This window comes from Thunnus maccoyii, chromosome 9 (genome assembly GCF_910596095.1).
Source record: "Thunnus maccoyii chromosome 9, fThuMac1.1, whole genome shotgun sequence".
In the NCBI taxonomy this organism is placed as follows: domain Eukaryota; kingdom Metazoa; phylum Chordata; class Actinopteri; order Scombriformes; family Scombridae; genus Thunnus; species Thunnus maccoyii.
In genome coordinates this window covers 5,865,836-5,887,940 of record NC_056541.1, presented here as the reverse complement: position 1 = coordinate 5,887,940, position 22,105 = coordinate 5,865,836, and the positions used below count along the sequence as shown (strand labels likewise).

The 22,105-nt window shown below is 38.9% G+C and overlaps 2 protein-coding genes across 4 annotated transcripts in view; one reads left to right on the top strand and one right to left on the bottom strand.

Annotated features, from left to right (window-relative positions):
• rnf215 (ring finger protein 215) overlaps positions 1 to 22,105 on the bottom strand; it is a 29,971-nt gene that overhangs the window by 5,770 nt on the left and 2,096 nt on the right. Inside the window, exon 3 of one of the 2 annotated variants that reach the window (XM_042422062.1) lies at positions 1,578 to 1,721. In XM_042422062.1, coding sequence (XP_042277996.1) covers positions 1,578 to 1,721 — 144 coding nt within the window. Of the gene's footprint in view, positions 1 to 1,577; positions 2,531 to 22,105 lie in introns of those variants that run through there. The other variant, XM_042422061.1, reaches the window with a different exon arrangement.
• Positions 3,600 to 21,556, top strand: LOC121904359 (SEC14-like protein 2). 2 transcript variants are annotated; one of them, XM_042422059.1, is made up of 13 exons: positions 3,600 to 3,631; positions 3,796 to 3,890; positions 5,614 to 5,689; positions 9,817 to 9,860; positions 12,676 to 12,738; positions 12,845 to 13,033; positions 14,456 to 14,551; positions 14,677 to 14,737; positions 14,856 to 14,939; positions 15,949 to 16,055; positions 19,677 to 19,816; positions 20,593 to 20,762; positions 20,899 to 21,556. In XM_042422059.1, exons 2-13 carry the CDS (start codon positions 3,837 to 3,839, stop codon positions 21,048 to 21,050), a joined length of 1,236 nt encoding a protein of 411 aa, XP_042277993.1. In that variant the 5' UTR covers positions 3,600 to 3,631; positions 3,796 to 3,836; the 3' UTR covers positions 21,051 to 21,556. The 2 variants fall into 2 exon arrangements, with proteins under 2 accessions (XP_042277993.1, XP_042277994.1); XM_042422060.1 differs by having other exon boundaries at positions 3,614 to 3,627.

Below are 22,105 nucleotides of genomic sequence, written 5' to 3'. Positions count from 1 at the left end.
CTGTTATACTTTGTTAGAGCCCGAGGTGACGTGTTCAAATGTCCGATCAACAGTCCGAAATCCAAAGATGTTCACTTTTCTATCATGTATGATGCATAAAAATTGTAAATCCTCCCATCTGAGAAGCTGCAGCCAGCAGATGTTTTCTTTTTTCCTTACCACCAATATTTCACAAAAACGCAAAGATGAGAGAAAAGTTCTGGAAAATTAATCCAAACTTATGTATCCAGAACTGTTTTTTCTTCTTCCCTACAGACACGATCATTTCAGTTCCTCAGATTTATCTTGTGAGTCTTATAAACATCCTGAAGATCAAATAATAACAATAAAATGCTGCTTATGCACTGATTCAAATTTTATCTGGTAATATTTCTGTACTTTTACTTAAGTAGGATTTTAAATGCAGGACTTTTGCTTGTAATAAAGTATTTTTACATTGTGGTATTTCAATTTTTACTGATGTAAAGGTGGTGGAAGAATTACTCAGATCCATTTACTTCAGTAAAAGTACCAATACAGCAATATACAAATACTCCACTACAAGTAAAAGTCCTGCATGACTCCACTACAGTAAAAGTACATAAGTATTATGAGCTTGATGTAGTTAAAGTATTGCAGTAAAAGTAGTGGTTTGGTCCCTCTGACTGATATATTATTATATATGACATCATTAGATTATTAATAATGAAGCATCAGTGTTAGAGCAGCATGTTACTGTTGTAGCTGCTGGAGGTGGAGCTAGTTTCAACTACTTTATATACAGTTAGATAGTTTAGTCCAGTGGTTCCCAACCTAGGGGTCGGGCCCCTCCAAAGGGTCAGCAGATAAATCTGAGGGGTCGTGAGATGATTAATGGGAGAGGAAAGAAGAAAAAACAAAGTTCTGATACACAAATCTGTTTTCAGTTTTTGGACTTTTTCTCTAATCTTTGATTTTTGGTGAAATATTGGATCATTTGAGCGTTTATTGAAATGAAAGCATGTGAGAAGTTTAGAGGGAAAAATCACTATTTGGTGGAGCTGTTAACAACTCATAGACATCTGAAATGTGACCCCGACAATGTTGAATTTTAAAAGCTTGTTATATCATCCACTGTGTCAAATCTTTATCTGAAAAGTAGCTAAATCTGTCAAATAAATGTAGTGGAGTAGAAAGTACAATATTTCCCTCTGAAATGTTATGCAGTAGAAGTATAAAGTAGCATAAAGTGGAAATACTCAAGTAAAGTACAAGTACCTCAAAGTTGTACTTAAGTACAGTACTTGGGTAAAAGGACCTGAATACTTCTTCCACCACTATTGTTAAATAATTTCAACAAAATGTTAAATATGTTGTTTTTGAAAACTTTGTGTTGTTCATATTGAGGAAAAACCAGCAGTTAGACTTTGGCTCTGATTTATTATATTATAGTAACATCTTCGCCATTTAAATTTAACGTATTGATCGAGTATTTAAAATAATCTTAAATTGAAGTCCTGGTGCTCCTTTGTGTTCCGATATCTCCTAAACTTACTGTTTCTAACGGTCTAAAGCAGTCCATCACTGGCACAAAAATAAATCTAATGTGAGCCACTGACCAGGACCAGCTCTCCCTCAAGGTCTTGTTTGTCCTGGTCCCGGTGCTCGGAGCTCCATCTGCCCGGCCTGGACTCCACCACTTCTCCCTGGAGCAAAGCGCTGACACCGGGCCGCTGCTCCACGAACACCTCCACCAGAGCGACCTGCTCCGCCGCCACCAGCAGCCCCGGACACAGCAGCAGGAGAAGCGGTAGGATTAACCGGAGACAGCACCGGCGGCGAGTTGCAGCCATTGTCCGAACAACAACAGAGAGACAATACAGCTGAAAACTGTCTTAAATACACAAACCTAATCAACTGTCACCCGTCATTTTTGAAGAGCTGCTCGCCTTTTTCGCTCGCCAGTTAGCTTAGACCCCCCGGAGAATGTAAACAAGCGAGGGCAGTTTCCGGTTCTAACCGGAAGAAGTGGGAGGATTACTATCTTGTCTACAAGGCTGCTATCCGATGGAGACTTCTTGACACTTGAATTTTTAATATAACAGAAGTTAAATGTAATAGTTGAGTTATTTTAGTTAACTATATACTATATGAAGCCAAAAACATTTCAACCCAAGCGTAGTTTCTGTGAGTCTTCCGTTAACGTAAAGGTTTTAACCGTTGAGTTTGTACAACCAAAGATAAACCACAATACAAGAAAATTAAATCATGTACTTCCTGCTTCGCTTTAAAGCCACGACGACATAGCTACACCTATCCCCTCCGCACTGGAAAGATTTAACTTTAGCCAAGCTTCTCATTTACCTATCATTTGTTTTTGTTTTTTGTTTTGTTTGTTTTGGTGTATGTAGAGTGTCCTTGGGTCACGAGACAGGCGTTTAAAATTGAATGTATTATTAGTATTATTTATTATTAGTATTGTATCATACCTTCAGACCGGTATTTCACCTGTTCACACAAGGAGTGATTTGTCTTAACTGTCATTGTGCTATATATAATGTGTGTGAGTAATGGAAAAAAAACAAACAAACAACAAAAAAAAAAAAATTGCACCCACTCATTTTGCACTTGCGCAGTGCGACGACATCATTTACCCTAGTAATTAGGAAATCCGGTGAGAGCGTGTGAACATTATAGTCTTGAAAAGTACCAGCAGTAGCAGGTGATTGTAATTCGATCACCGAATCCAACTAAAAACCCGTTCTTATTAATTCTTGTTGTATGTGCGCATGTGCGAGTTTGTCAGCTTTAGACCAAAGATCGCCTATTATCTTTACTTGGAGATGAATCACTTGGTAATTGAAAAAAAAAAACTCAGTTTGTCTGAATTATATAATAAAATGTGTAAAAGTCTAAGTTTTTCAAATTTAATGTTCGTTTTTGCGGAGAGTTTCAATCTGACTTCACCAAATACTATAATTAAGTTAGCCTAATTGATTGGGAAAAAATGTGTTAAATAAGGCCTGCAATAGTAGTGTAGCAAAGCCAGAGGAAAGAAGTAACATTAATTAAACTAAAATAGTAGAGTAATGCCAAAACTATACTGAATAGAATAGAGTTTTATTTTTTTGCCCTGTCTCTTATTTATTTTAAAGATTTATTGAAATGAAACCACGTGAGAAGTTTAAAGGGAAAAATCACTATTTGGTGGAGCTGTTAACAACTCATAGACATCTGAAATGTGACCCCGACTACACACTGCTTTTTGTATGACGTAAAAAGCCAAAAAAGGTTGGAAACCACTGGTTTCATTTTTAACCATGTGTTGTATTTCAAAAGCTTGTTATATTATCCATTGTGTCAAATCTTCATCTGAAAAGTAACTAAAGCTGTCAAATAAATGTAGTGGAGTAGAAAGTACAATATTTCCCTCTGAAATATAGTAGAGTGGAAGTATAAAGTAGCACCAAATGGAAATACACAAGTAAAGTTGAGTACATTTGTACTTAAATACAGTACTTGAGTATAACAATTTCCACCACTGCCAGTGTGACTGGGGCGGGACTTTCACCGCTCTCTGTGGTTCACACTTCCTGTCTCGAGTAATCCTCCTGTCGTTTCTTCTCTCTTTGGCCGAGTCAGCCGGTTGGACTGGATCTCTAACAGGCGGTCAGTAAGTCGTGTTTACATTTTTCTTCCCTCCCCTCACGGTTTTTTTTCCACCAGCGGGCAGCTGACAGCGGGGATAACAGCTTAGCGAAGCCGTGAATGAGCATCACGGGGACGGACTCCGCCTGCCACGGTTAACGGTGACAGTGCTTTTTCTGTCTGTCTCAGAGGAGCCATCTGACCTTATCTGGCATCTTCTGGTCGCAGACATGAGCGGAAGAGTAGGAGACCTCAGTCCTAAACAGACTGAAGCGCTGGAGCAGGTAAGTTTACAATAATAATATTGATAATAATAAGCTTATAATAAGAGTTTGACAATCTAGATAAAGCTTTTCTGTATGCTGACAGCTGACAGCTTGTATAATGTCATAATGATGCTTTAAAGGACAGGTTCACGATTTAACAAGTCTGCCTTAAAACAACAGTCATTTGCCCAAATGAACATTCTTGCTGTAATCATTCCTCCTGTTCATACTGACCATTACAAGATCCATTCATAATGTACTCACAATGTAAGTGATGGAGGACAAAATCCACAATCCTCCTTCTGTGCAAAAACGTATGTAAAAGTTTATCTGAAGCTGATATGAAGCTTCAAGTAGATATCTTTCAACCTTACAGTCTTTTTAGTGCCAAAGTGCCTCTTTTTGTTACTATTCTTCCACTGCAGCTCAACAGGGAAACACTGTCTGAGGAAACACAAAGAGGGAAATTGATGCTAAAAAGACTGTAAATGTGTCAGATATCCACTTGATATGACTAACTCAGACTGCTGAAGCCTCATATAAGTTTCACATCAACTTTTAAATGCATTTTTGTATAAATGACTGTGTGGACACACTGTGGATTTTAGGCCCCATCACTTACACTGAAATCACATTTGAAAGGGATCTTTTAATATCCAGTTGTTTCCAGTTTTAATGTCTTGTTGTTCTAAAACAAACATTATATAAATCTCTCTCTTGTCATTACTGTAGCTGTTATATATTAACCATGAGTCTACTAATGAGTCACATCTAATAAAGGGTTTATAAATTATAAGCAATGGATTTTTTAATGGTTAATAAATCATTTACCAATACCCTTTAGATATTGGTAAATGATTATGGTTATGAGACAATATGAGCCAATATTTACTTATGAGCCAATATTAAGAACATTTGAGTTTTCCAGGTTATGAAAAAGCCCTGTGGCTTATAATTAATCTATGACGCATTTGCGATGTTATTAGAGCTGCAATGATTAGATGATTAATCAATTAGTCAATGGACAGTAAAATAACTGCCAACTTTTTTGATAATCTTTGAGTGAGTTTTTAAAGAAAAATGCCAAAATTCTCTGGTTCCAGCTTCTTAAATGTGAATATTTTCTGTATTTTTTTTGGTTTTTGTTGGTCCTCTATGACAGCAAACTGAATATCTTCAGGTTGTGGACTGTTGGTTGAGACAAAACAAGACATTTGAAGCTGCATAGACATTTTTTCACTATTTTCTGACATTTTATAGGCCAAATGATTAATCAGTTCATCAAGAAAATAACCGATAAATCACTCCATCATGAAAATAATAGTTAGTTGCAGGCTAAACGCTCGAGTGTTTGTATACTTGATTCCCGTGTCCACACACTTGTGGTCATTTAAAGTAAATGAAACCTAAAATGTGATGACATGACGGCTGTTTTGACTATTTTTGTACAATTTCAAGCTTTTTTTTTTTTAATTTTTTTTTTTACAGACATCCATTGCTGAACATTGCCATGAAAGTGTGTAAAATAATTAGTCACAGAGTCACAAGCAGTGAAATACAAACAGCATTAAACAGAGAAAAGTACTGTTTCTCTGATCTTCAGGGTCATAACTGTAACTGAGAAAGATTAGGTTAAACATTTCCCTGAAAATCTCTTTCTAGTATTGATTTCTCCTCGCTGCTCATATGCAAATCCTGTTTAACACGTGTGTCTCTTCTTCCCTCCATCTTCTGGCTGTAGTTTCGAGAGAGGATACAAGACATTCTTCCTCAACTTCCTGCACAACATGACCACTTCCTGTTACGCTGGCTCAGAGGTGAGGTGAAAACCACAACGGTACCTGCTGCTTTTCTCCCGAGACCGCCGTTTGCATTCGCAGCTAAACCTCTCCCATAATCCCAGTCCTTCGCTGTGCATGTTGTGATCATTTGCATGAGTTCACAGTGAAAATCTGACGCTGTTATCATATTATCAGCGTAATAAGCAGAAGCTGCAGCGGTTTATTTCATGAAAAAGGACATGATGCAACACATGTAGGCGCTCTTGTTTGCAGGGGTTGAGAAAGAGACTCACATGGGTTTCATACCCGAACACGATGCTCAAACCGCAACTGAACCTCGCCCGTTCTGAGAAGGGCGGCTAAACAAAACCAGGAAGACGTCAGTGTTGTTTCCCCCTTTTGAAACTAAATTAAAGACTCTGATTTTCCTCGGCTAGGTTGAAGTTATGCGCTCGGACTCTGGAGGAAATGAGAAGATGTGATTAAAGGAGGCCTTGTTCTGATTAGTCCTGGAGCAGAGGTCTAGCACTCCGTGTATCAGGCTAATCCACAGCTAATCGCATTAAAGGTACACTACAATAGAAGACAGCCCGTCTGCTGCTGTGTTTCTGTTGCTCTCCTGGGTTTCCCTCGACTTCGATGACAGTCACAAGTCGTTTCATAACAAGAATTCAGCAGCTGATTGTTCTCCCTAATTAGGCCTCAATAAACGACCGTAGCTGTTGTGAAACGCCTCCTTCCTCCGCCTCTCAGAAAGCTCGACGTCACAGCTTCGAACACAGACAATGAGGGTCTGTTTGGTCAGTGTACCCTCTGAATGATTCAAATTATTTCCCTTTCAATGTGAATGTATAGAGGACTACTGTTCACAAGCCGAGGCAGCGAGGAGGATAGCTCAGTCCAGGTCACTGATCTAAAGCAAATAGCCCGAGGCGAGCAGTAACGATTGTCCTTATAATAATATGGATCAAAACGAACAGTGGATTTTTTGTTTGCTTTGTGCTCCAACTAAACAATAAGAGTGACAATCAAGTTCTGACTCTCACCTTTAATTCACCTCTATTTATTTAACTTGCATGTGAAATAAACAGTGTAGTATTTGTAGCGCTTTTTATACACAGTCCTCCAAATTTTGGGTACAGAAAGTAATCAGCGATCATCTTAAATTAAAATTAAGTTACTGGATTCATTCTAATGAGAAAGTGCACACAAGTTTGTTACACATCCACTTCCTACAATGGGTGCTCATAACACAGGGCACAATGCATTAAAGGGGACATGACATGCTTTGTGTGATTTTCTTTCATTTATATACTGTTATGATGTCGGATGTTTATGTTAAAAATGGTCAAAGATCTAAAACTTGAATATGTAAAAATGTTCCCTGAAAGTCAAAACCTAGAGCTTAGAGGTCACCTAGAGCTTCAGTCTTATCTGACCTAATCTGAATGTTTCCTCGACTTCCCCGTCAGTCTCGTAGCCTTCCGCGTTCACTCGAATGAGAAAGTGTGTCCAAACTTTTGGAGAAAAACAAGTGGAAAAAAAAGAAAATCCTTCTACTATTGTTTGTTTACGGAGCCTCCAGAGCCGGTGGAAGTCTGCCAGGGAGAGCTTAAAGAGACCGGAGCTAAAACGGCCTGTTTCAGACGGAGGCTGAACTGAGGAGCTGCTGAAAGAGCCAAAATTGTGCTTGGTTCAAAATTAAAGTCAAGAGATCACCAGACATTTAAAAGGGTTTTTTTTGTGTATGGAGTTTGAGTTTTCTGGCCGATTACTCTGCTCTTTTGTCCTTTTAATAAATAGCGAACAGTAGAAAGCAAAATGACATATTGTGGGAAAAATAGGGAACTGATATGCAATCTACAGTAGAAGAATCCAGTTCTCCTTCTCCCATATGACAGAAGTTGACTCTTGTACACGAGGGCGATGACCTTCCTCCTTTTCTTAGAAGAGCCAACTAAAACAAACGTCCGCCCTACGATGACTCGTACTCCAGCTAGTGATATATTTATCTGAAAGGAGCTGCACCCTGACAGATAACAGTCTGTGCGGCTGCCTTTAGGTTGGTATATCAGCTGTACTGGACCATGTTATCATCATGCAGTGTTATTATGTCATAGTTTACATTTTGCCAAGATGTAACAGAGTTCAGAGAGAAAGATCTTTGTGACAACAACCTCTGAACTCCACTGAAGTCCAGTTTTAGTCACAGGATGACGTTTTGGACATCTTAGACGTAGTGTCATGCATAAATCTTTGACTTGTCCTTGAGACTTTAAGCTTCCTCTGCCTCATGCTTGTATGATTTCTTATATTTTTTTTCCAGAGTGACAGATAGAAGAGATTTAACACGAATAAATACAAATATGTATATGTATTTCTTTAATGTTGCTCACAGCTGACAGTCTAAGCACCTCAATTGGTGACAAAGGAAGTCATCTTCATTAAAGCTGGACCTGTGATGTGTGACATATTGGCACCTAGTTTGAGGGCGGTGTCATTAAATGTTATCAGATAATGAGCCACATGTGTTGACCTTGTTGACATGAACTTTTATCTAAGCTTCAGATCACGTCATTTCAAAACCGCAAATATCAACTCTTTGACAGCGATCTGAGGACGAGCGCTGAGTCTGATATCGTCTTAAAAACAAAGGTTTCACACCTTCAAATCGTCTCATTTACAGTGTTTTGTTTCTTCGAGTTGTTTATTAAATGAATTCCGCCTGCATTCGCCCATGAGAAATAATAATAATAAGCTTGAAACCATCCATCCATTTTCTACACCACTTATCCTCTGGAATCCCTCGGAAATCACAACAAACTTTAAAAATCTCATCGTAAATCTTTAAAAAGTAGAAGGCAGCGATGAAAAGTAAACAGGATTAGTAGCTACTGGGTCAAAGGTTAAGTGATGAACGCATAACACTTCAATTACTAACCTAAAATAACACATGGCCTCGTCCCAGCCAGATCCTGCTCTGTGCTTTTGTAATTGTGAGTCATTCAGTGCCCTCGAGGCTCCACCAAGGTGCCAGAACGGAGCATTAGGCACGCTGTAATCCACTGCTGGAGTTGTAAGTCTCAATTCATGGCAACAGCACTGTTGTACTTTTCCACCAGACAGTCGGCTGCAGAGCTAATCACCTTAGACGGAGTATTAGACATTAGACGACTGTGTGCCCACTGTGTTCTGGATCAATTATACTGACACTGTGTGGTAGACAGAAAGCCTTTTGGTTGTTATACAAGTTTATTTCCAGAGGGTAGAAATTGAAAGTTTCCTAATGTTCCTGTAGTATTTTTAGCATTTCTTAAAACTTTGTCTCTCGGTGTCATCTTGATATTTGTGGTTTACAGGGACGTTTGTTGCAGAACTCTTTTGTAACTGCATTCAATCGACTTGTTTTTTCTGTTGTTTTTTTTTACCTAATTTGGTAAAAAGGGGTCTTATTTGTTGGAAAAAGCATCTTGAACAACATCTTGACCTCTTCTCTCTAGATGCTGCTCTTATTTTTTTTGTGATACTCCAAGTATTTCTGGGATTTCCTCTTTTTTAAAGGCAGATTTAGGTTTAAAGTGAGACAGATTTCCTCAGTCTTCCCAACACCTCCTCCGCTACTTTGCAGACTGAATGTTTGACCTGTTTTAGTCTTTAAGGAGTCTGGGGATGCGCTGTTATCATGAAATATATCTCTCAACGTCCCTCTCACAGATTTTGTGTTAGCAGGGATGCTATTAAACAACATTCATGTCTGAATCAGGTTTTATTTCATACAAGGTCTCAGAGAAGCCAAAACAGTGCACATCTTTGGCTTTTTTAAATATCATAACTTTATATTTTTAGTTTGTACACTTTATTCTCATAGTTTTTATATACTGTCTTCTTTCTGTCTTCCTCTCTTCCTCTTTTCTTTTTCCTGTAAACCACATTGTAGCTTTTGTTTCTTTCCAAAAAGTGCCATATAATAAATAAGTTTACTTGTTTCACGGTAAAAGTTCAAATCTTATATTTTGTATTCTGTTGGTAGAATATTGCTGTTTTTGTCCGACTGCATGTCTTTATTCTGGCAAAACAACATTTAACATCACAAATGAAACGTTGTTGTTTGCAGTCGTCACTTCTTAATCCTTTTTTTCCATTTTTTCACTTCTTTTTTTCAGCCAGAAACTTCAATGTCCAGAAGTCTGAGGCCATGCTGCGAAAGGTAACGTTCAGATTTTCTGTTGAGTACAAGACTTTACTTTAGTACCTGCACGTTTAGAGCTCTTGTATAGATTTATTACACAGTACGAAACGTGTGCTAAAACAACTATAACATGAGGCGATCAACTATTGCAAGCTAAGGTACAACCACAGTACCTTCAGTGACAGGTTTGTGTTTGTGAAAGTGCAGTTTGCACCAACACAGCTCAGGAGTGGCTGCGGATTAGAGGGGAGCGGTGTGGTAATGGTTCGCTGTGGGGAAACCGAGTCATTACAGCAGCCTGAGAAGATAAGATACAGATAGAAGGGATAGATTGAGGACTTAAGATCATGGTGATAGGACGTCATTTACAGCCACCTGACTTAAAGCTGCTGCATTAATTGATTTGTGGCCTTTTAGGGGGCAGAAGACCTCCACAACAAGCCTTCAGACACACAGCTCTGACAGATTATCACCTTATATCGCCCATTTTTGTTCAATTTCTGGTTTTGTCTCTTAACTCCTGGTTGCTATTGCTGGTTATAGTAAACACAAGTAAAAAGTCTCATTTCTCAAAGTTGGGACCACAAGTCCAGATATTTGAGGAGGTCATATGACCTGCGATCACATCCACCACAGATATCAGAGTTAACTAGCTCACAACTAGCTGTCTATGAGGTAAGCGAGGACGCCATCGCCCACGTCCCATACACCGCCCTCTCCCACCTGGAAAGGAGGGACACCTATGTGAGGATGCTGTTCGTGGACTACAGCTCAGCGTTCATCACCATAGTGCCCTCCAGGCTCGTCAGTAAGCTCAAGGATCTGGGCCTGAACACAGCACTGTGTGACTGGATCCTGAACTTTCAGGTGGTGAGAGTAGACAACCGCACCCCTTCACCACTGACCCTCAGTACAGGAGCGCCACAGGGCTGCGTCCTCAGCCCCCTCCTGTGTCATTGTGCCCCCCAGTTACCCCCATCAACGACACAGTGGTGCAGAGGGTGGACAATTTCAAATACTTGGGGGTAAACATTCACAAGTACCTGACATGTGCTGGCCACACCACCGCTGTTATTAAAAAGGCCCAACAGCATCTGTACGGCCTCAGGCGCCTGAAGAAATTTGGCCCGAGGCCCCAAATCCTCAGGGACTTCTGACAGGCTGTGTCACTAACTGGTATGGCAGCTGCACCAGCATGGACCACAAGGCACTGGGGAGGGTGGTGCGCACGGCCCAGTACATCACTGGGTGTGAGCTGCCCAGCCTGCAGGAGTTGTACACCCAGCGATGCCTCAGGAAGTCCTTGAGGGTCATTAAGAACCCAACACGCCCACAACACAACAGCCTGTTCTCCCTGCTGCCCTCAATTATTAGGCACCAGAGTCTCAAAACACGCACCCACAGACTGAGGAACAGTATTTTTTATTGTTTTTTAATATTTTGTTATATTTATATATGTATTTTTATATATATATTTATTTACTGTAATGGAGCCTCCCAGCCAAAGGATTTCACACAATGGTACTTGTGTAACCGGAGTGCTAATAAACATCTTGAATACTCTAGAAGCTAACATCAGTAGAGGCTAGGAGTGTTAGCTTTCTAAGACCCAAAAAACTTCTGTTTATTAAGATGAACTGAAAATGTCTGAAGACAGTACAGCTTACTGTGGCCCTGTTTACACCTGGCATTAACACGCGTTTTGGGCGATCTGATCACAATAAGTCTAATAATAATAGCTTTAATTTATACAACATTTACCTTGTTCAATTGTCTTTATTTTCTGCCATATTTTTAATCATCAGAAATCATTGTCAGGCCTTAAATTATACAAATCATAGTATGCACGGACATCCGAACCAAAGTGGGCAGGTGCTGAGCTGAAAGTGAGCAAATAATGAAATAAATAAACAGCTTATATAGGCTTCAAATTATCTCATTTCTGAAGTCTTAAATCATGTATCAAACTGACCTGTGATCATATTCTGAACATTTTGTTCACCATTGTGCATGTATGCGTAGGTTCATAAGCATGTGAATGCATGTATGTGTGTACAGTGGTACTTAACTGATCCGCCTCCTGCTGACGGGCCAGGTTTTACATCACCTTCTGTCTAAAAGGCTAAGCCACTTAAATCACTATATTATGCCTGGGCAGATCTGCTATTGCACAGTCTACCATTAAGACAGATTAAAGGATAGGTTCACAATTCACAAAAGTCTGTCTTATAATAGTCAAATGAACATTGAAACAGGTTTTTCTTGCTGTAATCATTCCTCATGTTCATACAGGCCATTAGTAGATCACCTCATAATGCACTTACAATGGAAGTGATGGGGCACAAAATCCACAGTCCTTCTTCTGTGCTAAAATATGAAGCTTCAGCGTTCAAATGAGTCAAATCAAGATATCTTTCAATGTTACAGTCTTTCTAGTGCCTCAGTTCCTCTTTTTGTTACTATACTTCCACCGCAGCTCAACAGGGAAACACTGTCTGGGGAAACACAAAGAGGGAATTTGATGCTAGAAAGACTCTAAATGTGGCAGATATCCACTTGATGACTAACTCAGACTGCTGAAGCCTCATATAAGACTGTGCGGACACACTGTGGATTTTGGTCTCTATCACTTACATTGAAAGCACATTTGAAGAGGATCTTTTAACAGCCAGTATAAACAGGAGGAATGATTACAGTGTTCATATGGACACCTGACTGTTGTTTTAAGACAGATCTGAAGAACTGTGAACCTATCCTTTAAGAAGTATTACAGTTTATGTCTTCTACATATACTCATATATCCCATAATGATTATTTTGCTTCTTTCTTCCAGCATTTGGAGTTCAGGAAACACTTGAAAGTAGACACAATAATCACTGAATGGCGTCCACCAGAGGTAACACCCTCTAAACCCAATAATGGCAAGATGCTAATTTTGGAAAATATTTCGCTTAAATAATTGATTAAACCATACTTCTGATGTTTTTAAACGGCTGCTGCAGGTGATAGAGAAGTATCTGTCAGGAGGGATGTGCGGCTACGACCGTGAGGGCAGTCCCATCTGGTATGATGTCATTGGACCTGTGGATCCCAAAGGCCTCTTCCTGTCTGCCTCCAAGCAGGACTTCATCAAGTCCAAGATCAGGGACTGTGAGATGCTGCAGAAGGAATGTAACCTCCAGACGCAGAGGGTAAAGGCAGCGTCATAAGATTTAAGTGGGAGTTTAGTGGAGTTTTTAGGAGGAAATATTAGTTTTATTTTCTTTTGGAAATGGTCAGGAAAGCATGTGTTCAGCCTAACAACTCAAACTCCCAAACATCCATTAGAGCAGTTGTTCCCAACCTGGAGTTCACCAGATGATTACAAGGCAGGAAATAATAAAAAATAAATCAAAATAAATCTGCTACACAAAATCAGACTTACTTTTACATTTACTCTTATCTTCTTCCTCTGAAATACTGTATTTGACCTCCTCAGGCCTTCAAATGAAACAATCAAAGAAGAAAAAACACTGTGTGACTGAACTGCTAACAACTTAATAATAATCATAATAATAAACTTTATTAATACAGCACTTTTCATATCAGAGTTACAAAATGCTTTACATGGTTGAACCAGGATTAAAACATTGAAATGTGCTACAATTAGGAAGTATTTTCAATTTAAAAAAACATAAAAAATATCCAAAAATATAAGATAAAACAGTGTGTAAACTTAAAGTCTGTACATGCAACTTGTAATAAGGTACAAGTAGACACACAAGCAATTACTCTCTTTGTCAGATGATATCTAAGAAAAGACACAGTGATATTCTTCTCTGAGCTATCACATAAATACAGTTTGTCACTTTTTCTTCTGTCCAGCAGCTCTGAACAGAATCAGCATGTGACCTATGAAGTTCTTTTAATTTGCAACAGTGAAAAAAAAGTAATAAAAATATCAGAATATATCAGGAGATAAAGAAAGATTGGTTGACTTCTTAAAATCTTTGCTGTTTCCAGACGGTGTGAAAACAGTTTGAAGACCCATTTACCATTTTATTATATTCTTTTGACATTTTAACTTAGATATTTTTAATTTGTCTATTGAATTTTGGCCTGCTTATCGCTTGTATCAGAGTATTAATTATTTATTTACCATTTACTATTTTCATTTACTTACTTGCTTTCCATAGATTACAGAATCTTATCTTATGTATTTATTTTATTGTTTATTTAACAGGGACAATAACTTTGTTGTATGAAATGTAGCTAAATGCTCATTTCCATCTGTAGAGTCTGGGCGCGGTCCGTCGTGTTGAATTAAAACATAAACACAGTAAAAACATCAGTATTAAAATCAGGAAAGAAAAGAATAAAAAACACAATGATAATATTCCCCAACTAGTGAGTAAACCGTCTGTAATCTCAACATCTTTAAGGACAAACAACTCATCATTACAAGAGATTACCAACCAGATGTGTCGTACTGACCTCAGTGACTGCAGGTCTGAATATCCTGCAGCCTTAATTTCAAACTAGGTTTAAAATGTTTAACAGTTCTCAGATACTCAGTTTTAGTTTTTTTCAGATTACATATGAATGTAACTTGTTTTCTGTCTGTTTATATCCAGCTGGGGAGGAACATAGAGTCAATCACTATGATCTACGACGTTGAAGGTCTGGGTCTGAAACACTTGTGGAAACCTGCTATTGAGACATATGGAGAGGTACAGAGACACACACACACACACACACACAGACAGACAGCGTACTATATACACACTGTAGACCTCACAAAACTAAGATGGACAAAACATCAACATCTCCAAATATGTTCCCCGTGTGTCACCAGATCCTCCAGATGTTTGAAGACAACTACCCAGAAGGCCTGAAGAGGCTGTTTGTCATTAAAGGTAAAGTTGTCCTTCCACTATGAATGCATGTTACAGTCAATCATGTTATCCTGTTCTTAAAGGGCCAGACTTATTCATGATTGCTGGTTTATATCTTTTTATATTTTATCTTCCGCAGCTCCTAAACTCTTCCCGGTGGCCTACAACCTCGTCAAACACTTTCTGAGTGAGAACACGCGACAAAAGATCCTCATCCTCGGGGGTGAGACATACAATATTTTCACCTAATATTTTAAGAGCCATCTTCATTTCCCTCCTTTAAAATCCATACATTGCATTAATATTGAGGCATTAGTTTAGTTTCCATTAACAAACAAGGTTAACAGCGTCTATCATCTTCTACACAGCATTTTTAATGTGGTTGGTCAAACCAAAGAGATAACATAACAGGCCTCATGCTACTCGTACGTGCCTCTTAAGAACAAATATCTGTTCGTGATTTAAGAAAACTTGGTCCAGACCTGTCGTATTGTCATGAACAGAGGGTCTTCACAAGGGGAGAAACACTTGTTTGATTTGGACCGAGGTGCAGCAGCTTCTACATTTCAGCAGTAGTTGTAAACAGCTGCCTCAGGGTCTCTCTGTAGGTCTTTGTCCTGTATCATCTTCTGTTGCAGCTGACAGTTGTAACAGGCTGTAATATTCTCTCCTCTGATATCTCTGTGACCGGCGCATGAACGCCTCTCGTATGAGTCATGGAGCGCTTTGCTTTAGAAAGACGCTTTTTATCTTCATGTCAAACGTTCCCTCTTTGTTCCTGTCTCAGTGCGGCGCTGCTCTGATGACACGTCGTTGGCAGCCGGATTCATATTTTCTAATTGTTTCGGGTCCTCGACTACTGACGCTCAGACATGCCTTTATGTGTTTGTCTGCTGATTTCTGACAGCAGGACTTGAAGCTCTGCAGTGTGAAGTTACTGTATTTACTCTTTAGTAAAAACATTTTTGTGAGTGAAACTTGCCCACAAACAGAGTAGAATATGTAGACTTGTATGGAGATTTAAGGGGTGTTGATTATTATATGGTCAAATATCAAGAACAAGTGACATTAATCAGGCTGAAACGAGCGATTTACGACAAGTTTGGACGGTTAAGAGAGTTTGCTGAATCCGACACTTGTGAGAGTTTTAGGATAAGAATATAAAAACATTCTTGCACAAGGCCCAGTGTTTTTCTGAAGAAATGAGTGTTGTTTATTCTCTCGTCTAACAGCCAACTGGCAGGAGATTTTACTGAAGTACATTGATGCAGAGGAGCTGCCGGTGATATACGGGGGAAAGCTGACGGATCCGGATGGAGATCCCCGCTGTCGGACCAGGGTGAGTGAGGCCAAACTGCTGCTACACCATATGGGCGCTGTTCTTTAGTACTAAAGTAGGGTGATGCGTTGGAAGAGACAAATATCTGTTGCAGATGCTGCTTAATCGTTTTGAGATATTATCAATACAGACTCATTGAGACATAGAGTACCAGTCAAAAGAAAATGAGAAAGTGTGTCCAAACTTTTGACTGGTACTGTACATGAAGTTATATCCTCTTAGCTTTAATGTCAGTGACCTTCAGCTTAAATCCTGTCAGTCATCCCTCTCTAGCTGTTGAACATAGTGAATCTTATTTAAAATCAAGCCGAATATGTCCTGGAATTATGAGACAAAGCATGTCTGAATCATCCTTTATTTCCTTTGACATGTACTAAAATGTTTTTACTCTAATAGGATTGATAAATAGTCAAATCTACCCTGTTTGTCAGACTACAGCTACCGTGTTGCAGTTAGCGTGTCACTGAGGCTCCACTTTGTCTTCACTTGCATTGTGACAGTTTATTAGCAGTGCATTTTCACGGTTTTAGTTTAGCCCTGGTCGGGTTTCCTCACATAAAAAGGAGAAGCTGTCAACCCTCTAGTTTTCCCCTCGAATGTTAATGCGTCCCAAAATAACTTCACGCAAAAAAGTCATGCGTGTACTGTGAATGCAGTGAGGGATATAAATAAGAATATTAACACGTGTTGAACAAAAGCTTCAAATACTAATTTTAATTACAATTTACTTGATAACTTCTTTAATTTGAACAACATTAATTTGCATACGATCACATCACAATTCAGTTATGCCGATTGTTTTGAAGGATGTGGAGCAACTTTGCTTTTCACAACTACTGTCTGACACAAGTACCAACAGTCATGCAATGGATACGAGTCTGGTTCCAACCACAGCTGCTCAGCCCTGCTGTAGAGTTTAAAATATCAAAAGATCTACAACTCAGTGCCTCAATAGACAGTAGATGCTTTTATTTTTCTGAGACTTTTGACTTCTGTTTTTCTTTCGCTGATTTGCATCCTGCGCTCATGTAGTTTAGGCAACTGCAGGCTGGCTCATCTGCATATTGTGAACTTGAAACGTGGGTTTACATTTGACTGGCAAATGATGTTACACATGCGTTCCCCATCCCGGCAGTTTTTCCCGTCACGACTGAGCAGAAACAACAGAGAACATATATATATAGAGAAATAATTTGCCTAAACAGGAATATTATAATGTTTAATTCAGGCTGGAAAGGCTGTGTCAGGGATCCTGTTACACATGAATGAGCCAATTTGATCACAGCAGGTCAATGACAATGCAAGGATTATTCTGGACCGGCTCCATAGCAGAGTGAATCAATACAGATGCTAAATAAAGATTATTTATAGTCCACCATGCAGCAAAATAACAAGAACCGATGCAAAAAGGATGCTTTTGGTTCCACTGAAAGTATAGTGAATTGTAACAGGGAATGACAGAAGTTATTTTCATGTGTTTGCAGACAGTTCAGGGCACCAAATGAGTGGGAAGAGGGGTTATTTGGAAATATGTACCCTACATGTTCTCCCTTCTTAATGTTTTTCCTGTCTTTTTCTATTAATTTGCATGGATTTTCATCCAATTTGATTTTCCAAAGCCTTACTATTCAGTCAGTTTTCACACGACAGCCACTGTGCTACCTCAGACGATGCCACCAAACACTCATTGACCCCCCGCTTGCCTTTTTTGTCTGGAGGATTGGGAGGATTTTGTCTGAGCTGAAGGTACCTTTGTGGCAATTTATCTTAGTGTGAATTCATATCTGAAGTTCTTGGACTGGAGGTTGAGCTTCAATCTAAAATCTCGCCTAGGGCACCAACATAGTCAGAGCCAACCCTGCTGAGGAAATTGAAGAGAAATAAACTGCTAAAGATACTTAACTCCTACTTCATCCCTGCTGCAATCCTGCCTTGCTGCGTAGAAACATCCTCAGTACAAGACACGCTGTGAAACCATGCTGAGCTTTTTTGCAGGACAAGGTAGCGTCGGACAACTAGCAGACGTGAGCGCAGCTTTAATAGTTTAGTCGTAGTTGCACGCTAGTAGATAATTCACCAAGTGACAAAACTGACCCACGTTTGTCTCTGTAGATAAATAATTGGGCCCAGGACAGATGAGGAACAGGAGGAGAGAAATTCATTTCGGCTGCTTTCAAGATTCAAGGGATTGAAATGTTCAGCCTCAAAGTGTTTTCTTTTTTTTTTTCTACTCTTCTTTTTTAAAAAGAATTTTTCTAGTTAGCTAGCTGTGTGTCCTTGACATTGTATTGTGCTATTTTGAGTAGGTTATAGCAACTTTTGTTTCTTGTTAAGTGATACCAGACCAGTGATATCCACACGTCCAGAGTCGTGTGTGGTTCTGTTACAATGTGAAGCACAAGACAAATTTAAGTGGAAAGGTTCAAGATTAGTGATCATTTGAGAATAGTTATAAAATAAGCTCAGTTTGTCTTGTGAAGAATCGAACATGTTTTAAGGGCCTGAAATCCATTTAAAACATACAATTTGATTGCAAATTGTATGTAAAGAAAAGTTTTTGTCAATGTTCAAAGAAACATTAATCCAGTCTATGTGAGCTTTTTGTTTGCATTATTTTTGGTTATGATTTAAATAATCTGGGTTGATATTCTGATTGTTAAAATAAGGTGAAAAGTTTGGGGGTTTGCATCACAACAAAAATATAGCGTAACCAGTTTTTGTTTTAGCTAGAAGCATTTTCCGAGCCGTCGATGCAGGAAACTGAGCTTTGACATAAAATTAAGAAATAAAAATTCACTTAAGAACATATTTTTCCAGAGAAAATCTGTAAAAAACTACTGAAATCATGGAACCTTATGCGTCTTGTATGTGAGGTTTTTCTTCCACTTCCCCTCCGCCAGGACTCTTCTTCTGCACAGTTTATGAAAAATACAAAATCAGTTTTTTTGCTTACTAATGGATCATGTGACAACGTGTGACAATCAGTTGGTACTGCCTTTCTGCATCTTTTCTTTTTGTGTGCGTCTGTTTCCCAATAATGGTTCTGTTAAGTTTGAAAAGACATTTTTGCAAGATTTTTTAGAGAAGTGGTTTCAGTTTAGTTTGACTTCCTGGTTTTTTCTGACAGATAACGCCTGCATCTCAGAGACACTCAGTACAACGTCTGAAGACATTCCCATTTCTCAGGTGGTGTTTGTGTATAAGCTCTGTCTGCCATCTGTGATACACAGAACACTAAATCACCCTTACATTGAATTACATGAAGCTGACTTCACATCAGGAACTCGCTGCCCTCTGTTGGTTGAATCCTGTATTGCACTTTACTGCACCGGCAAATCACAGAAAGTGATTGGTTTGATTTTATGTGAATGTACAGAAACGTGGAAAAGAGAGAACACTGTGCTTGTTTTTTTGTGAAACACTTTTGAATGTCTAAATAAACCAGTTTTGTGCAAAAAAGCGTGCAGCCGTTCATAGATAAATAACAGCACACAGTTTTACAGTAAGTCAAACTTTCTCTTTTTCCTCATTTCTCCTTCCCTCCATCTTTTCCAACATTTCATGCATCTAACAGACTTATATACGTGTTTAACTGTGTTTATGTTTGCGTCCGTGTTGCAGATAAACCATGTCGGCCCGGTTCCCCCCTCATACTACGTGCGGGATCATGTTAAAGTGGACTATGAGCAGTGTCTGAGCGTCAGTCGAGGTTCCTCCAAACAGCTGGATTATGAGATTCTGTTTCCGGGCTGCGTCCTCAGGTCAGCTGACTTTTCTCACAGCGGTAGCAGAGATAACTAGTATGGTTATTTAAACCATACTAGTCCTTAAACAGCTAGTAGATTAATTGGTTAACCAATTGAGAGAAAATTGACACAAATTCGATAAAAAAAAGTACTAATTCTTTAATAAAAAGTGGAAAACATTCACTGGTTCCAGCTTCTTACATGTGAGGATTTGACGCTCTTCTCTGTTTTATAACACTGTAAATTAAACATCTCTTGGTTTTGGACTGTTGGTCTGACAAAACATGCAAGACGTGACCATATAGACTAGAAAATTGTGATGGATTTATTGACTATTTTTATATATTTCGTGATTAATTGAGAAAACAAGAAGCAGGTAAATAATGAAAAAAAGTGTTAAATGAAGCCCTAAGTCATAAAAAGCATTGGTAAATGTTATGAGCCAATATTAAGAACAACTTTTAGTTTTCCAGGTTATGAAAAATCCTTCTGGCTCATTAATAATTACTGCTGAAGCCTCATATAAGCTTCAGATAAACCTTTAACCTGAACCGATCCTTTAACTATTTTAATGTCAGTGGGACAAGACTAATTAAAGAAAGGTTAACAGATACAGCTTGTTGGCAGAGGACAGAGTGTTTTGGTAATCCTACACCTACCCCAGTACCTTTACATGCAGTAGTTATTCTTTTGAATATTCTGCATGACACACAATATCACTCTGCAGTGTTTCTTTCTTCTTTTTAAAATGAAAACAGTGTTTAAAACATTTTTCCCCCTCATCTTGTCAGGTGGCAGTTTGCCAGTGAGGGTGCAGACATTGGTTTCGGGGTGTTTCTAAAGGCTAAAATGGGTGAATGGAAGAAAGCGGCTCAGATGGAAGAAATCGTTCACAACCAGCGCTACAACGCTCACTTAGTGCCCGTGGACGGATCGCTGACCTGTGAACGCCCAGGAGTCTGTGAGTGTCCCGTTAAATCATTCTCAACATGCAGAATCTGTTTTGAAGGCTTTATGATGTGTGTAATCAAATCTGTCAGCAACGCAATTAAAGCTTCCTGTTCTGTGTGTGTCCTCCCCCCCCTCCCCCCCTCCAGATGTGCTGCGATTTGACAACACTTACAGCATCTTTCAGGCAAAACGAATCAGTTTTACTGTCGAGGTCCTGCTCCCTGACCACTTACAGACCCAACAGACCAACGGAGCGTCCAGCACGCACACGCAAGCAGAGGGCAACAGCCAATCATAACCAGGAAGATGATGTCAGATTAGTAGTGTTTAGCCGCCACGAGTAAGCACAGCCTGAGATACTTGATTTGAAGATGAACCACGACATGCTGCCAATACACAACAATTCAAAGTATTTATTAAACCCCTTTAGAAGATCTGATGACCTATTGATCATCTTTAATATTCATGTGGTGTCCCCTTCGGAAACAGGAGTTATTATCCTCTAACAAAACAATGTAGGAGACAAAGATATATGGATGTACGTGTTATATAACGATATATTGATCCGACTTTGTGGCAACACTTTAGAAGAACCCTTTTCAAAGCCAGTAGACGGTTGCACTAACTGTTCGTAAGTTCACTAACTGGAGATTTACACATCATTAAATTAAAACAGTTGCACCACAAAACACTGTTAGTTCTCACCTACAGTTGTTACTGAATATTCTCAAGTGCTGTACTTTTTGAGGTACTTGTACTGTAGTATTTCCATTTTATGCTGCTTTATACTTCCACTCCACTACATTTCAGAGGGAAATATTGTACTTTCTACTCCACTACATTTATTCGACAGCTTCAGTTACTTTGCAGATGAAGATTTGACACAATGGATAATATAACAAGCTTTTAAAATACAACACATTGTTAAAGATGAAACCAGTGGTTTCCAACCTTTTTGTCTTTTGACGTCTTACAAAAAGCAGTGTGTAGTCGGGGTCACATTTCAGATGTCTATGAGTTGTTAACAGCTCCACCAAATAGTGATTTTTCCCTCTAAACTTCTCACATGCTTTCATTTCAATAAATGTTCAAATTATCCAATATTTCACCAAAAATCAAAGACAAACTCTCTTCTATTCAGTAAAGTTATGGCACTACTCTACTATTTTAATTTAATTAATTTTACTTCCTTCCTCCGGCTTTGCTACACTACTATTGCAGGCCTTATTTAACACATTTTTTCCCAATCAAATAATCAATTAGGCTAACTTAATTATAGTATTTGGTGAAATCAGATTGAAACTTTCTGCAAAAACGAACATTAGGTTTGAAAAACTTAGACTTTTACACATT

Excerpts from the sequence above, each read along its gene's own strand:
- LOC121904359 (XM_042422059.1), top strand. The coding sequence starts at position 3,837 with ATGAGCGGAAGAGTAGGAGACCTCAGTCCTAAACAGACTGAAGCGCTG. Across the intron at positions 13,034-14,455 it reads GTAACCTCCAGACGCAGAGG|CTGGGGAGGAACATAGAGTC; the intron begins GTAAAGGCAGCG and ends GTTTATATCCAG. Across the intron at positions 14,738-14,855 it reads GAGGCTGTTTGTCATTAAAG|CTCCTAAACTCTTCCCGGTG; the intron begins GTAAAGTTGTCC and ends TATCTTCCGCAG.